This window comes from Gadus morhua, chromosome 18, assembly GCF_902167405.1.
Source record: "Gadus morhua chromosome 18, gadMor3.0, whole genome shotgun sequence".
NCBI classification, from domain to species: Eukaryota; Metazoa; Chordata; class Actinopteri; order Gadiformes; family Gadidae; genus Gadus; species Gadus morhua.
Window position 1 is genome coordinate 9,744,062 of NC_044065.1, and position 17,306 is coordinate 9,761,367.

Below are 17,306 nucleotides of genomic sequence, written 5' to 3' on the forward strand. Positions count from 1 at the left end.
TTAAGAATAAATTAAGAACAAATTAAATTAGCGAGGTTGGGATCATGTGATGAATATATATATAAATTATGTTTACAAAGGGGTTACAAGGTGTTTAAAAATAATTTGGGTCAAAGGTTCTTAGTCCTGCTTTTTTGAATGTGCAATATTGCTAAAATCGTCACATTTCTATTTTTTAGATGCTAACTGTCAATTTAAAAATAAAACGCATTTGACGATGGATATGTATTTAATTATACGTATATTTTTAGGCCATCTTTTTAAAATTGCTTGGTAAAATACCCCTCCTCCCCAACACACACACACACACACACACACACACACACACACACACACACACACACACACACACACACACACACACACACACACACACACACACACACACAATGTCATTTTATGTTAACGTTAATATAGCCCTATTCAATCTGAACTTTGAACTAGAATCTGAACAGCATCCCCTGCAATTAAAGTAGTTATTCAAGTAGTATTTATAGTAATTTGCCAAAATTGGCTACGGGACCTTTTAAAAGAGTTACGCTTGATTTTCTGTAGGCATATCCATAAACTGAGGTTGTCTGGAGCAATTGCGTCATTGACCTACAGCTAAATATTATTGCATTTATAAGTCTAATGAAATAGACAGAAATATATAGTTAAGGGGTTACTGGGCCAACCAGTTATTGAAGTAAATAGGCCTCCAATAACAAAAAATACATGGAGGTAAAAAATACAAAAAAAACAAACAAATACAAATTGCAGATCGAGTCTTTCGAAAGTTATATTATAATTATTTTATTTTTTAGTCACGCTTGGAGCTATCGCAAATAAATACATTAAGCCCACATGGATCCCGCCCTGCATGATGTACAATATAAAACTCATCAGGCCCTAAATCTCCTCTTATAAATGTACGGTGATCTGTCTCTACTGGTATCCCAACGCCGATGCTGTGGTGAGTCTCTGCCCGTACAGGGCATAGGGGGAATAGTACGCTCCTGTGGCGGCGGGTACCGGCACTGGCCCTCCTGTGGGCAGCGGGCTTTTGGAGTAGGGGTGATAGCGACTGCTCAGTCCGAGGTGGTGATGCGGACTTCTGAGACCCAACGGGCTCCCGGGGCCCCCGTTGGGGGGCATGTGCATGTGACACGCCATGGCGGCGGCGGCGGCGGCAGCGTTGGCCAGAGAAGAGGAGCCCGGGTATCCTGATATCAACTTGTCCGCGCCGGCAAAGGCCGTGTGAGTCCGCAAGTGGCCCAGGAGCTCCTCGGAGGAAGAAAAGCGCTTGTCACACGGTCCATTCGCCGAGACCCAGTTACAAACGTGGGGTAAGGGGTCATTCGGCAGCATAAAGCCATAGGGGTACAGAGGGTGTCCTGTAAAGGTCGGGGTCGAGGGGTGTACGCCGTGGAGCTGGTGCGTGGGGTACATGAGCGGGTATCCAGACTTCAAAGCGTTTGCCGCGGCCGAGTCGTGCGAGCAGTTGGCGCCGGACGTGGCGGTCAAGTGGCTCGCGCAGTGGTAGCTGAGGCAGTAGGGGTCTCTACAGAGGCTGGCCGACATGAGGCCCGGGGGTGAGGCTCCGGCCAGGGGGCTGCCTCCAGCTTTACTGCATCCCAGTGAGTTAGCGAACTGGGCACTTAAAAGCTGGCTGCTGGACTTGCCGTGATCTAAACTCATTCCGTGGGGGAGGAAGGGTTGGTGGTAGCTCGCGTATGCACCTGCTAAACTTCCGGGGTAAGACATACCCGCGTGGGGTAAGGGGAAAACCGAGTGGCCGGGCTTGTAGGGGGACACGGGCGCGACAAGGCCAGATCCGAGGACGGAGGATGAGGAGGACGTCACGCATATCGAGTCTGACGTGACGGTCTTGGACCCGGACGTGTGTTCCTGGTGCTGCTGGTGTGCATCGGAGTTAATCCTGTGGCTGCCGCTGTTGTCCGTCGTGTTGTTTTTATTGCTGTCGGAGTCCTTCTTGTCCTCCTTCTCACCCGGCTTGCTGTCTGACGGCAGCGGGGAGACGGAGGTGCAGGAGCTGGGGCTGCCTGTCCTTGGGGTGAACGGCTGGCAGGTGGCGCTAGGCACCCGGAAACTGGTTTTATCTCCACCAAGACCGCCGGACGAGTCCTTCTTGTCGGATGTTTTGGCGTAGGGCTTGAAGCTAGACTTGTCGTCGGCTCCAATGTCGCTCATTTTCAGAGGTCCGGACTTCGTGTCCTTGTCACTAGATCCATTTGTCACAGAGGACAGCTTGGAGGAAGACGGTGGGTCGGGTTTGCCGATCTGGGAGCAGGTCTGAGCCAAGAGAGCCAGCGGACTTTTCTTGGCATCCAACTGTAAAATACAAAACACGTATGTTAAATTATGTGGACCGATTCTGAGAAAGACATGTCCCATCCTATTTAGATGAGATGTTTCCATATAGGTACATATGCGCACATACGCATGTTTGAGTGTTTGCAGTGGTTTTGTGCGTATTACGCACGGGTTTAACGCATTGCGCATAAACTTCTCCGCGTGTAATCCGAACTAACTACTCTACTTTTCAAGTTTTTGAGGCCTGTGTAACGATAACACATGTTTTAAAAGTACACGCAAGTAATTAATATGAATTCACATGCATGGTAAAGGACAACGTACCTCAATGGGACTGATCGGTGTGGACGGCAGAGGTTGAAGGTATTCCGGGTGTAAAATGTGTCCGGCCCGTGCCGCGAGCATTTTCAAAACCTTTATGGGGAGACGATTCGCCTGTCGCGAGGGATCGGTGGGAGAAACCGAATGCACAAAAACCTTGTTGTTCTTCTCCGCTCCTTTCTTCCCAGACGAGCTGCTCTCCCAAGCTGGATTGGTGCTGTTTCTCAGGAAAGAGACCGTGGGCGATGTGATCATGACCCAATTCTCACTGGAAATAGTAAACAAATCATCTGATGGGCTCGAGAAAGGATTCGTGTCAGACTGTAGAATATATCACGACAGAGAAGACCGTTCAATACGAGAAGAATTAAGACTTTCAAGCGTTTGTAAAATCCTCTTTTTATAAGTGGCGACGAGGGTCTGAGCAAAATCCGCACATATCGCAGCTGGGTCCGTGTGGCTGCATCCTTCCTCGACGACGCACTGAGAGTAGCAGCAGGTTCGCGCGCTCCCTCGTATACGTAGACTGTGGCGGTGGGAGGAAAAAACACACACTCCCTCCTTCAGCAGCAGCGTCTGAATTAGTCCCGAGATGAAAGCCTTTGCCGCCTTCCAATCAAACGAGAGCCCGAGGTGATTGGAGGGTCACTGGATCGTGACGTGACTCCCTCGGAAGGGCGTACGGTACCATTCAAAACAGGCTATAGTTTTGTGTGTTATTATGTGACTGCGTTAGTGTTTAGACGTGTTTCAACGCCCGGGTCTCGCTGGTGTAGTCGTACCGCTGTAGTAGCCCGCACGGCCACATCACCGCGCTGCTCAGATAACATTGTAAATGTTGGTGTGTGAAGGCTATTGCGCTATAACTCCCAGTTTAATTTAACGTGAGTGATAAAGTTATTCTAAATTAACTATTAATTAGGCCTACTATCACGCGGGCCGAATACCAACTTGAGAGCTGATATACTGAGGGTTTCATTCATACACTGATACATGTCGGCAGATGGTCCAGTGGAATGTGCATGTTCCACATTTTCAGTAACTTATTCCCCTCTCAATCACACGGTCTGTCATCTGTCAGTTCGGTCCTGCACGCTCGTTATCTGTCAGCTGTCTACATTTTCCGCAGTGAAATTCAGGTCAACTCTTGTGCGTCAAAGTGAAATGAGTGGAGTTTTTTTTTTTTTATTGTATTGCTTTATTATTGTGGAGCAGACGTATTGTAGCGTATTAAAATCCTTAAAAATAAAAAACACGTATCCACCGCATACTACAAAACAATTCATTCGCTGCATGTCAAAGTCAATAAAAGATCAAGTATCGATCTCTTTTCTAAATAAGATCTTGCGCTGAGATGTCCGTGTTTAATTGAAGGGTACACATTCTTCCAAACGTAATGTAACCTCTCATCGTATTACTCAATAGCCCATGCATGTTTTGCTGATCAGGCAAGAGTTATACATATGCAAGTGTTTTTTGATTGATAACAGGGGTGTTGTTTTCGGCAAAGGCTGTTGAGCACTGACACATCGTTTGAGTTATTAGGTCAGAGAAGGGCGACCATAAATTTCTAACGTCGGGCAGAACTCCTTTATTGTCTGCGTGATGGATGGTCTATTGCCCCAGACACCAAATAGTCGGCGTTATCCTTAAACGGGAGCGCGCGCGCGCGTTTTTTTTATCGGTTGCAGTAATTGATTAGATTTAAATAGAAAACATTTGTTCTTACACCTTTTTGTCCAACACACACTGACATGTTTATAAATCATACTCGTATATTTGATTCAAAACATAAAATTCTTCTTAATGCAGGCTAGCTTAATATCTTTAGCCAATCATATATCCAGCTCAAGTTTTAACTCATTGTTTTTTGTGAAAATATTGAATGAGGTTTGTGTCATATAGAAAATTTAAACTTATTTTGTAATACCATTGTCTATGATACGCATACATGTGTTATGGTAAGCAATAGTAGTAGGTGAATATAACCTACTGTGCAACTTAAGGTATTATGTAAATACTCCACCTTATTTCCTCTTAGCATAGTGGAATTTTATTCTAGATAGATTTTTTTACTTAAAAATACTGTTTATCTAAGCATGCTGTTCATTGTTTGAAGAGTGCAATTGATTTATGTGCGGAAGCAGCACATGTAACACAAATGTATGAATAAATGAAGGCGTCATTTGTCTTTTGGAGACAGCTTTACCAATAATCCATGTGAATGACTTAATAAAAAAATAAAGAAAGTCATGATCAAATCAAGAACGGGCAAAGCTGCTATGACTGAATTCATGCATGTTCATGAACATTACTCGACTGACAAAGACACATGTACACATCTTTTCATAAAGATTCTGATGAAATATACTTGGTTCTGCTCTTGGATGCGTTCTTTGCATAATTGCGATCAACCAAATGCGCAAATAAACAGTAAGTACAAACACATTGCACCGTCCCCCGCTACATTGTTTCCTCAGTGCTTATTCTGCAGCAACTGATTCCCAATGTGTTTATTTTGAGTTCTATTTGATACAAAATGAATAGATTCTTTCAATAGCTTCGATGCTACATGATAGCCATCGGTGAATCAGGAACACACTCATAGGGTGAGCATGGACTCTAAGCCTGGCTCATTTTTTAAACACAAGAATTGCATTGCAACTGCATTGAGCACATTCAAATCTACATACGCCATTGAAATCATAGAAAAAAAAAGAAACCTGACAACATTCATAGAGCGATTGCGCGGAAAAGGCTCAGGATCGATAAACGTCTCATTGTAATTTTAAACAAATGGCCCTGGAAAATTCCGGTGACATGACAGGAAAATTCACCTTGTGGCAGGCAGCGCAGGGCACGCCACTTCACGGTGGAGACAGGCAGACCTGATCTGACAGGTAAAAAGGGGAGATGATGGCTAGAAGGTGCTATTGTTTCATAGCTCTTTCTTGACCTGTCAGCTCCCGGCACAGAGGCCTGAATGGAGGGCCTCCTTGTCACCTGAAAACAGTCTTAAAAGGCAGTTACCGCGACCCGGGTGATTGCTCTTGTTTAATTGATTGCCTTGCAACGAGGCCTGTCACATTAATAATGGTTAAGTACGTCTCTGCTGTGTCCCCCCCAGAGTGCTGCTCCGATCAGGAAATTAACAGTGTTAACTAACCGATGTCTGTTGAGCAATAATTGCATGATTATCTGAAGTAATGTGCTCTGGTATTGATGTTTTGTGTGCTATTTATTTTTTAGGTGAATTGTGTTTCGCGGGGTGTTACTGAGAGGGGAAAAAGAATGTGTATCGACTGGTTTTCAAAGATGTAACTAGTGTCATTGGCGTCATGGTGTGATTGTTCGCGTATGAAGTACTATGTTGCCCGTTTCCTCGGATATATGGGCTTCTTTGTTATTAGCATCTCGATGGGAATTATCACTTCTCCAGAGCGCAACAGAAAGCAACTTTGACAAGTAAATGGTCCTGAATGATTGTTCTCCCCATTAGCCGCTGAAAGGCTATGCAGATACGAGTTCTCAATGATATTCCTTCGACTGAGTGACAGTTAGAAATTGTACCAATAGTACTGATAGCCTTGTAATGTACCTCGCATGTGGACTGCCACTAAGTGTATGAAATTAGACACTGACATTAGAGTTGCCTTTCAGTGAGAAATGACAAGAATCTCAACTGCTTTTCCTTTTGCGCCTGGGATGGTGGGGGGTGTGGGGGGGGGGGGGGAATCACATAAAGCTGTCACAGAAGAACAGGCTGGAACAATCTGTCAGGAAGTATTACAGATATTATGCATTTAAGAAGGGACATTCCAGATACTTAGAAGTCATACCCATTTCTCTTGACTTACATCCAGTATATATATTTATATATATTTTTTAATATAGATATTTTTTCTTCGTCATTCTGTCAAATACCGTAGCAATGGGATACTTTATGCAGCCTCCACTTGAAGGACCATGAAATACTTCCCCCCCCCCCCCCCCCCCCCCCCAAAAGCCCACCTTGCCGGAAGTCAGACATGGGAGAGTGCAGCATGACGGAGAGAGCTTGAAAAGTTGAAGTGCAGCCAAGATGGCATTGGTGAAGGGTCTTTCTCACTTTGTCTCCTCAATTAGTCAAAGCTGACGGGGGAGTGTGTGTGTGTGGGGTTGAAACCTCGTGGAGATTATGCTGTCGTCCACTTGCCACCAGCTAGGTGAGGATCCCGGCTCGCTGTAGTCATGCTTAAAGGTAGCGTTAGCTTCATGTACACCACGCTACGCTAACGTTCAGGGAAAAAACGGACGGCAAATCAGCACGACAGCTGCCACATTAGGCCTTGCCAGTTTCCTCAAGGAAACTTCTCGGGAAGCCTCTTAAAGACCGATCTACTTGTCTAGTAGCATTGGAAAGTAAGTCAATGAGATAGCTTTCACATTTGGTAAAACCCATGCATAGCATATAGTTGAGGTTTCCATCGCTATATGGCAGTCCCTTGGCATACTACTGAAGCCATGTTTAATTTAAGAGTAATTTATGTGTATGACACCTCCTATCTGTATGTGTTAGGGTATAAAATGAAGAAAACATTTGACATAAATAATATATTCATTGAATCACATACAATGTTAACATCCTCGTCTGAAGTGTATGTTTAACGGTGGCCAACATCGCTCCTGCCATTATTTCCCCTCTTCGCTAGATTTAATTCGTGGAGCTTAAGCCAGGGTGAAAACGTGCGCAGGTAGCGTGTCGTGACACCGGCAGGACTGCGCGGGCTGGGATGAACGTCTACGATGGGGCAGATTATGCCCGTTTTTTTAAGAAGTCCTAAAGAATGATCTTGTCACATTTCACAGCGAGGATTAGCCAAAGAGCAGGCGGAGCGCTCCAGTCAGGAATTAGTGTCATGTCTCGGGAGGAGGACAAGCATGCAAGGTATTCACCGAGACAGGCTTGGACACAAGGTGCTCTGTTTGTCTATTCTGTGATCAAATGCTGATGCTGATGGTTCTGCCTGCGTAGCATCGTGGGTTTACAAAGCCGATATGCATTCGCCTGCATTTCTCCCTGGGAAAAAAAGTGTTCAAAGTGAACACGGCCGAATGAATTGCAAGCAGACAACCTGATGCCTTTCGCAAGGTGGTGTCAATCTGATGGATTCTATCTACACCTGGGCTCGGTATAGTGTATACTTGTTACATGTTATAGAAGTCATTCATCTTGTCGATTGGATAGTGATCAGTGGCTTCTTACGCCTTCCCCAATAAACAAGTGTAGACCATGTGAGTGTCTCCAACCCACATTACCCATTAACCATACATTTTAAATAGAACCAAACAATTTCCCAAAGCTGTGGAAAGATTAAAAAGACCAAGTTCAAGATGTTCAAGATGGCTGACTGCGGCGGCGAATGAAATCCCACTTCATAAGACCTGCCAATGTTGTCAGTTGTTATCCATATCTTAAAGCGCATTACGATAGGTCCATGAAGTGTGTAGCCTTCTCATCTGTCGCCTTGAATTTGTCAAAGTCTTGACTGTTTCTTTTAAGTCACAAGTGTCGGAGCGAGGCGGACTCTTTAATTGACAACTGAGACTGCCTTTATTTTGGTGCCAGGACGTGTTGTGTTATTTTGACAAGCTATTATTGGCAGAAGCCCGCAGGAAGTAGCATCAGGCTGGAAATGGGAAGTGACAACGGACAGAGAGCGGGAGCTCGTCATTGTCTCCGGGCGGAGTTTCAGTCAGCGGCGAGTCCCAACTCCTGGAAGACCTGGTTGAATTGTTATCGATACGAGAGACTTTATCTTGTCGGAGGGAGGCGGGGGGTAAGGGGGAAGGGACACAGAGGGGTAGGTATGGCTGACGTGATGAATGAACAACTCAAATCTAATTCCATCCTTTCTGAAAAAAATAATCTGGCGTAGACTCAAAGAATTTATTATTATTTTGGGTAACGTAGATTTATTAAACAGTGGGAGCTTTCACAGGCTTCAAGGTTCTTAATGGTTTTTTTTTTCAAGGTTTTCAGCTGGTAATTTACAACAATAAATCTCTGTGTGCTGTTCATCAAGTTTCACTCAAATACTCGTTCTGTTTCCGGGTGTTGTGTAGTTGCGTTAGGTTTAATTTTAACAAGTCGCCAGCCCTTGGCAAACTCATTTTGCTCATAATTACTTGTATTTACTTAGTTGCTAGGTTATGCACATTTCCTTTAATGTATTAACACTGTGACTCTATCATGGCCCTTTTTCAATCCAAACAATGTTCTCTTGTTATGTTCATGGAGCTCTGTACAATTAAGTAGCCCCGATACAATGTAGCTTAAAACACATAGCTCAAAACCACAAGAAGCATGAGTCAGCAATCCCAGCTTTTTTACTTGTAATTTCACTCATCCAAGGCACTTTCCAACCCTTATGAAACAACATTAGGAATGTTTGGTGTGGTGTTGCTGAGTTTATGAGGCCATTACCGGCTTTTTAACAGTGTATCCATGGACTAATGGACTTCTAAGGCTCCTGTGATTTAGCACTGGGCTCCTTCGTAACGTAGCATTCATTAGAAAAGAGTTTGTCATGAGGTAGGCCTACATTGTTCAATAACGATAATAGTTCAAAATAAGGAAGTCACCTTGCATTAGCAAAAACCATACACTATGCTTTTACCCCCACTGTTTAAATATATGTTTGATATGCACAATTATTTTCACAGCAAGATTTTTGTCTATCATTTCATCGGCTATACTTTCATCAAGTAATCCATTAGTATGGGGTTAACGGTGTCACTTTGCCAGTTTATGCCAGACTTATGTTGGCAAAATTGTTTCTTTGGATCCGATTTTACTGGCTGTTTTATGATGCTGTACACTTTGGCCCAAGTATATAAACATATGATTGATTATAACCTACCAAGAGCTTTAGCTTGCAGTCTTAACTGTATTTATAGCTGGGTTGTTAAATCGTAGATGTAGCATTTTAAGTTGGACTAAATTGTTATTACAAAATTTCCAGTCCAATTTTCCATTTGTTTCTTATATATTTTTTAATATATTTTCATGATACAATCTTTTCCTTTACCCACATTTTTACCAGTTCCAAAAAGTTTCAATAGTGTATATTCTCGTCCACCTACGGTGTGCAATACCTAGTTCAGACATTCTGTATAATTGAGCAAGTAACTGTGACAAGTACAAGAGATAATCTCTTAGCTACGTTGCGCTATGTAACAATTGCCTGTCAGAACGGGCACATGCCTGGGAACAGCCCACAAATGTTTCATTTTAAAGGGATTGCCAATGGATCAGGACGCGAGAACGATATCTCATTCGTTCATCTCTTGTTGACTCTTCCACGACCTGTTATGCTGATATTGTCAAAAAAACTATAAAAAGTTATAAAAAGCATACAGCCGGACATAGCCTAATGCATGCTCTGTTAGCAGGGACAACGTTTTGGCCTGTAGATAATCTGTATGGAGTCTGCCATAATCCGCTGTTTATTAGTTCATACACCAGCAGGATCATCCCCAAGGAATGAGAGTGAACGCGGGCACTCCTCGACACTCGACAGATTCAGAAGCTATCCCTGAGAATGAGGTCTGGACATGCACGGAGTGCGAAGTGTCTGAAATTGTGAGCGGGAGAAATAATCATTGAGAAAGTCTTTATGAAAATTATTGGTATACATATGCTGGTTGGTATTCTATATGAAGATCATTTCTCTCTCCATCGTTGTTGCTCTCTCTCTAACTGTCTCTCTGCATCTCTCTGTCTCTCTCTCTCTCTCTCTCTCTCTCTCTCTCTCTCTCTCTCTCTCTCCCTCTGTCTCTCTGCCTCTCTGCCTCTCTCTCTCTCTCTCTCTCTCTGCCTCTCTCTGCCTCTCTCTCTCTCTCTCTCTCTGCCTCTGTCTCTCTGCCTCTCTGCCTCTCTGTCTCTCTCTCTCTCTCTCTCTGCCTCTCTGCCTCTCTCTGCCTCTCTCTCTCTCTCTGCCTGCCGACCTCTTTCTGAGGGTCCGAATTAATTGTCGGGGGCGTCTATCAATGCCACAGGCGGAGGTTAGGCAGGGGATCCCCAAAGGAGGAGGAGCCTGTCCTGCTCACACAAAATCGATCCTGGCCTTTGGTGTTGGCAAGCCAAGCGGGCAGGGCGATGGGGGGGGGGGGACGACGACAGGGGGGGGGCTCATCTGACACCTCCTGGCTTTTTTCATGAGGAACCCTTTGATGTCTCCCAAACCCCCCTCTGAGGATTTCTTTAGGGGGTCATGAATATGAAGGCGGTACCATCTTCGAGTATATCAACTGCGCGAATGAGAAGCGTCTCTTGCCTGGGGGACTTAAAGGACTTAAAATTAAGAAATATAAGTAAATGTATACCATATAAAGTGGTGACTAATTCATATCACCTTTGCACCACCATTACAACCAGCTCCCCTCAAAGGACACCATAAACCAGATCAAGTTTCCATAGTTATGTAAGTCATTTCCACAGTTTTAACTATTAATGCTGGACACACCTTATAGTGCCTATGTGCTGACCCTTGTACATTTGAGACCTCTTCAAACATGCCATTGTTAGTTGCCTTGTACTTGTATGTGTTCTTAAATGTCTTAACCGACCACACATACAAAGTTCCTAACGGTAAAATAAGGTGCAAATGTTTATCAGACCTTGAGCGATGTTAAAAAAAGAAAGAGAAATATTAAAACAAGTCACATGGTTTTATGTAAACAATCAAGTATAACATTGTATATGATCTGTTTTTCACCGTTCCTCTGAAGCAGCACTTGTTCTTGGGTGGGTTTGTGCTGTCTTGGTTCACGAGGTATTGGGAGCAGAGGGAAGAGAAGCTTGACCTCAAAGCATCTTTTGTTTAGGAGTCAGTGGAGGGAAGTGGTTAGGATTCATGTGATGTGAAGGGGAGGTGGGCTAGGTAGCGAGGGCGGGTGGTGCTGACGTTGACGAGCCTAAAACCCTCTGCCGTCACGGTGGTCTTCCCTTTCAACTTCTCTTTGAAATGCCCCCCTCCCCGACTGCTTCTCCTCAAATCACTCAATCATAAAAATAATCCCTCCGCAAACTGATCGCATTCAAGAAATAATAATCGTTGTTATCGCATTTTAGAAGCGACAGGGGGTTGTGAAAGGGACTTTGTTTTTGTTATTACAATTTCGATCATTACTTGACAACTTTTTCTTTTTTAACAAAATAAATAACTATTAAATGGTTCCGGACATGTGGTCACTGTTTGCGGCTCCCCTCTCAACATGTGCCTGCGATATAGTTTCAGGGTAATGCAGGAGTGTCCTGGGTCTGGTGGGGCTGCTTTATAACCGCTGTATAAATAGATTCCTATGACAGAGCCATTCATCTCCCGCCATGAACACGTCAAGTTTAAAAGACAGCTCCCTGAGACGCGAGCGCTTGTTAGGGCCAGATCAGCAGTCCAGATGCCTGAGATGTATGCTCATGAAGGAAAGATTAATTTCTCTGTCATCCCTGCCTTTGACAGTAGTTATAAATCTGATTTAGCTGTTGAGCAGGGGCCACGGAAAAGGGCAGTTGGACATTAAGATTTCAAAGGAGCGTTATCAGGGGGACTAACTCATGACTCTCAGCCTGCCAGAATTAGGTCAAAAGTGCTGAGGACGTATGTGTGGCGTTGTGTTTTGAAAGTGTGGTGGATGGAGGAGAAGAGAAAAAGGCCATTCTACTTGTCTATTCTCTCTCTCTCTCTCTCTCTCTCTCTCTCTCTCTCTCTCTCTCTCTCTCTCTCTCTCTCTCTCTCTCTCTCTCTCTCTCTCTCTCTCTCTCTCTCTCTCTCTCTCTCCCTTTCTTGTGTTGTTTTCAAGATGGCGGCAGTCATGTGAGAAGCCCTGGACTGAGGGCAAGCGTAGCATGTCAAAGGAGCTATTTACTGGTAGATTGATGGGAACAGGCAATGTGAGGTGGTCACATCCTGTGACCATCTGCACACGAGTCATGCTCGTTATTTAGATCCGACACAGATGCCAGGGCACAACACAAGGCTGTATGCAGATATTTGGATTTTTGACAAAAGGTTTATTGCTTTATTTTACGGGAGGTCAACTGACTCTATATTTGCGTCTGATATCCGTTTCCTGTGTATACTGGGGCCTACGAAGGAGCATTTAAAGGGTTTTTTTTTTTTTAGCTTCCATTTCGTAAATGCAATAATCACTTAAACCTTATCACTGTATTTCACACAACTTGCTTAAGATTCAAAATATAAACAAGCATTACTTTATATACTGTTACCGGCGTAAGATCACTATGTAAGTGTTATTTCCCAGTTCTAACATTTTACCGCTATCGGTCACAATGCCCATAAAAGCTCTCTGTATGCCTCGATACCAGCTGTGCCCATCTCAACTGATTCCCATTTCACGCTTTCGTTGGGGGAGATTAACGTTTCTTCATTCGTGACTAAACCGATCTAAAGAACCTTTAAAACATTTGATGACACTCAGAATTTGATGCGTGCAGAACGCTCGTCTCCTTAAGGTGCTTAGGGTTAAGGGGATAACACGTCCAAACGCGTTAAACAGTTAAATGACCTGATCAAAGTCACGCGCTGGTTGATTGAGCGATTAGCGGGGTGGGACACACACACACACACACACACACACACACACACACACACACACACACACACACACACACACACACACACACACACACACACACACACACACACACACACACTCCCTGCGATTAATCCCTTTTCCTTTGAAGCCATTTCCTATTCAACACATGTCTATGTTGCTTTCCCTCGGATGAAGAAACACTGAAAGCTAACACAGGCTAGCTAACACAGGCTAGCTTATTTGTTTATTTATTTTCGAACAACCGCATTTGTCTAGTAACATGTTGTTATTGTTGCATACACACAACACCCCCCCCCCCCACACACACACACACTCACACACCCCCCCACACACACACACACACACACACACACACACACACACACACACACACACACACACACACACACACACACACACACACACACACACACACACACACACACACACACACACACAGTGTACACACATGCTGTATTACCTCTGAGTGCTCTATTGCTGAGAGTGCTATCCTCATCCTCTTCTATTCACTTACCGGCTGCTAATTCCTCAGTTTTCACCGGGGCTGCTCTCTCTCTCTCTCTTTCCCCTTTTTCGACTAAATTCCCACACGTTGGGCTACAAAAGTGTGCCATGACATACTGCCGACTTAGTGAACCTAATTACATTAATGATGGCATCAATTTCTCCAAGCCGGTGAGGTTTGGCCCGCCGCGCTCCATTTTCCCCGGCACCGTGGCAACGGGGACGGTGAGAATTCTGACGTGTCAGAGTGTCCCGGGACTGAAACAGAATTAATGGTCGGTCGCCCGCATCCAAGGTCCTTCGGTGGTAATTGCGCGGCGAGACTGACTCTCTGATCTCAGCAGTGGTGTACGGCGTGCCAGAACAGGCCGCGGTCTGACGGATTGCCTTCCTGCGGTAATAACTCGCGCGCTGCTCGCCATACTTCAAATGAGGCTATGCATCCCACCTCAACACTACAAAGTGGAGGCAATGATTTCTTTCCATGCTGCCCCTGCGAAATGCATCTCAGTCCATACGTCTTCATACCTGCGACAGGCCTCGGTTCGTGTTATTTTCGTTGCAGATCAACTTTCTTTATGTGGCTGGATTGCCAGCGCTGATGAATAGGTGTAGGTGAATGAACTTTGGCTCTCTCAAACTATTTATTCCAGTTCGTTTTTTTTGTGTTAAACGACAACGCAGACTGTAGTGAGTGCTGGTCAGGCAATACAGTAATAATCGTTTTAATGCTTGTGTCTTATGTCTTCTTTAAACATTTAGGAATTATTCAAACTCCGCTTTAAAGCATCGCAGGAGGTGTCATGCTTCAAAACAGCAACAACGTAAGCCGTAAAGCATGGGCCTTCAAACACAACACAAAAGGTCGCGGCCACTGTTTTTATCTGCTCCATTGGGTTGACTCCGCCTTCCAACAGGGAGCCAGGATTCCACCGTTCCTCTCTCTCTGGCTCTGTCTCGGTCTCGGTCCCGGTCTCTCTCTCTCTCGCTCTATTCTCTCTATTCTCTCAGGTGATAGAATGCATGCCGTGCAGCCTGAGGACACAGGCGCTCCTGTGTGCCATCTGTGGTGGTCTGTGTTCTCCGGAGCAGTCAAAAGCTTGTTGGCTACACCCCGTCTCTGTCCAAACACAGTTGACTCTAGACGACCACATCAAACAGGGTCTCTCTCGCTCTCGCTCTTTCTCTCTCTCTCTGTCTCTGTCTCTGTCTCTCCCTCTCTCGCTCTCGCTGTCTCTCTATCTGTCTCTCTGTCTCTCTCTCTGTCTCTCCCTCTCTCTCTCTCTTTCTCTCACTCTCTCGCTCTCGCTCTCACTCTATCAGTCTCTCTATCTCTCTCTCCCTCTGTTTCTCTCTCTCAGAGCATATCAAACCTTCCGGATGCTGAAACTATTTAGCCATTTTTTCCACCTCTAATGTCTCCCACTCAAGTCATCTGTTTTCTTCTACCATTTTTCTTTTACAGACGCTCGCTCATTAGTGTTTATAATTTATGGAGCGAGGCAGCGTTTTGAGTGCCTCTTCCTGACATTTACACAAGGTTCTGCTCGGCTCCCACTGGATCCAGTCGTAGGCGAGCGAGACTCCGGCAGCGGCGGGGAAAAACGAGAGGAGACAAGCTCATGAAAGCTCCTTTCAGTCCACTCCTCAGCTCGCCGTGGACATGTCCCAGTAAAACCGAGTTTCCCAGAAATGTGTGTTTTAGAGCGCGTGCAACTCTGTCAAAAAAGTGATTCATCACTTTGCCGTGAAACGCTCTGACAGACTCTGTTTGAGGGTGGATGCTATCTTAGAAAGTGTAAATAAACTTCGGAGGGGCGTCAGGTCAGTGTGGGGATGAAATGCATAGTTTGGCCGTTGACTCTGCGGGTCATCATTCATCCTGCCTGTTGTGAACGGGGGCCTTGATCAGAGGAGCCTCCCCTGGCCCCGGGATGACCTGCCTTCCATCTGACCAGCTGCAGTTCAGATGCCTCGGGCCCAGATGTTAGCATTACTGAAATAGGTCCTTTCACCTTCTCCACCACTACAAAGACCTTTCTAGAACTAAAACAACAAGAAGTCTTCCGCTCCCGTTTCTTTTTCCTGCGCCGCTTATCGATCGAGGGACTCCGGTCGAGACCCTCGGGGTGAACGATCGGAAACCATCAGACGTTTCGCTGTGTTTTTATAACTTCGGGAACTGTACCCGATGCTACCTGATATGTGTGCGACTGTGTAGCGCTCCGGCAAACGAAAGGGCGTAATAAAAGCGAAGCTTGCCCTTAAGCAAGTGACATTTATATCAAATTGCTTCAGTATAGAAAGCAATAACAGAATTGCGTGGCTCCAGCCCTTTCTATTTTTGCGGGGTGCGAAGAACATAACAAACTAGTGTTCGGGAATTCATAAAGAAGCTTTTCATTTCTGCTAGCTCAGCTTACCATAATAGACACATTTGCCTGACAGTGGTAATCGCTGAAACACAATCAATATTGCATGCATAAAAAAACACATTAATGGAGTTGAACACGGTTTGCCTTGTCTCCTCCCTCTAACAGGTGAATACTCCAGCTGTTAATTTCTGGTGGGTCACCTACTTTAATTGCTGCTAATCTGGAGCAAGTGGCTTTGATCTCTTTGACAGTTTGACTGCATTAGCACAAGTGTGTTGGCTAATCCTGTGCGTAGCTTGTTCTCTTGGCACAGCCAGAGGCCTGTCCAACGATAATATGTCAGCTGAGGGATAAGCCCTCATCAAACAACTAGGTCTAAGCTTCCAGAAAACAGGGGGGTTGAAGGGCCACCGACATGCTGTGCCTTCAAACAAAGATGGAGTTGTTAACCGACGCTGGCTTGTATATGTGCTCGATCAACACATAGGCCACACTCTTCATACAGCCCACCTCTCGTAACGCCTGCGTAGTACTCTGGTAATTTGAGTGTTTGCAAGGAGCGATATCAATGTCCCTTTGACCCACATGTGGGATCTTCACTTTTCCATGGTCTGATGAACACAGGTGAGGCACGGTCCTGACGCACAATTTGAACCACTTTGCTTTAGAAAAACAGTATATACTGTGGTTGATCAAAAAGGGGTTTTAAGCAGTATTTCAATTGTATATATTTACACTGTTACAGGAATTGTATTCATTACACTTCCTTAGAAAGTGTCTTTCAATGGTGTGTGTGTGTGTGTGTGTGTGTGTGTGTGTGTGTGTGTGTGTGTGTGTGTGTGTGTGTGTGTGTGTGTGTGTGTGTGTCTGTGTTACGCAAACAGCTGTCCTGAACTCGAGTTGAACTCCCATGAATTATGATAAGCATCTCACAGGGAACAATATCTGCTTACAGGAAAGAATAAGTGAGACCTTATCTGGAATGAAAAAGTGCCACCACTGTGGGATTTCAGATTGTGGTAAACTCCTTCCTTACAAGTGAAATAGGCCACACAGATATTTCTTTATATGTATAATTAGGAAGGATTGCAAATCATTCTTTCAAAGAATACATACAGAAGCTACAGTGCATCAATTGCAACTAATAAAGCAGGGGTTTAAGGAAAATAA

At 44.8% G+C, this 17,306-nt stretch overlaps 1 protein-coding gene across 1 annotated transcript; it reads right to left on the minus strand.

The window, feature by feature from the left end:
- Positions 1–774: 774 nt before the first annotated feature.
- Positions 775–3,228, minus strand: LOC115531498 (zinc finger protein 503). Its single transcript, XM_030340810.1, has 2 exons — positions 2,641–3,228; positions 775–2,334 (listed from the first exon to the last, which is right to left on the minus strand). The coding sequence occupies exons 1-2, from the start codon at positions 2,890–2,892 to the stop codon at positions 928–930; spliced, it is 1,659 nt and encodes a 552-aa protein (XP_030196670.1). The 5' UTR covers positions 2,893–3,228; the 3' UTR covers positions 775–927.
- Between the last annotated feature and the right edge of the window lie 14,078 nt (positions 3,229–17,306).

What these genes read in the sequence shown, in the direction of transcription:
- LOC115531498 (XM_030340810.1), bottom strand. Translation starts at nt 2,892, where the DNA reads ATGATCACATCGCCCACGGTCTCTTTCCTGAGAAACAGCACCAATCCA. An exon ending in CACCGATCAGTCCCATTGAG is followed by an intron (nt 2,335 to 2,640) that starts GTACGTTGTCCT and finishes TGTATTTTACAG; the next exon opens with TTGGATGCCAAGAAAAGTCC.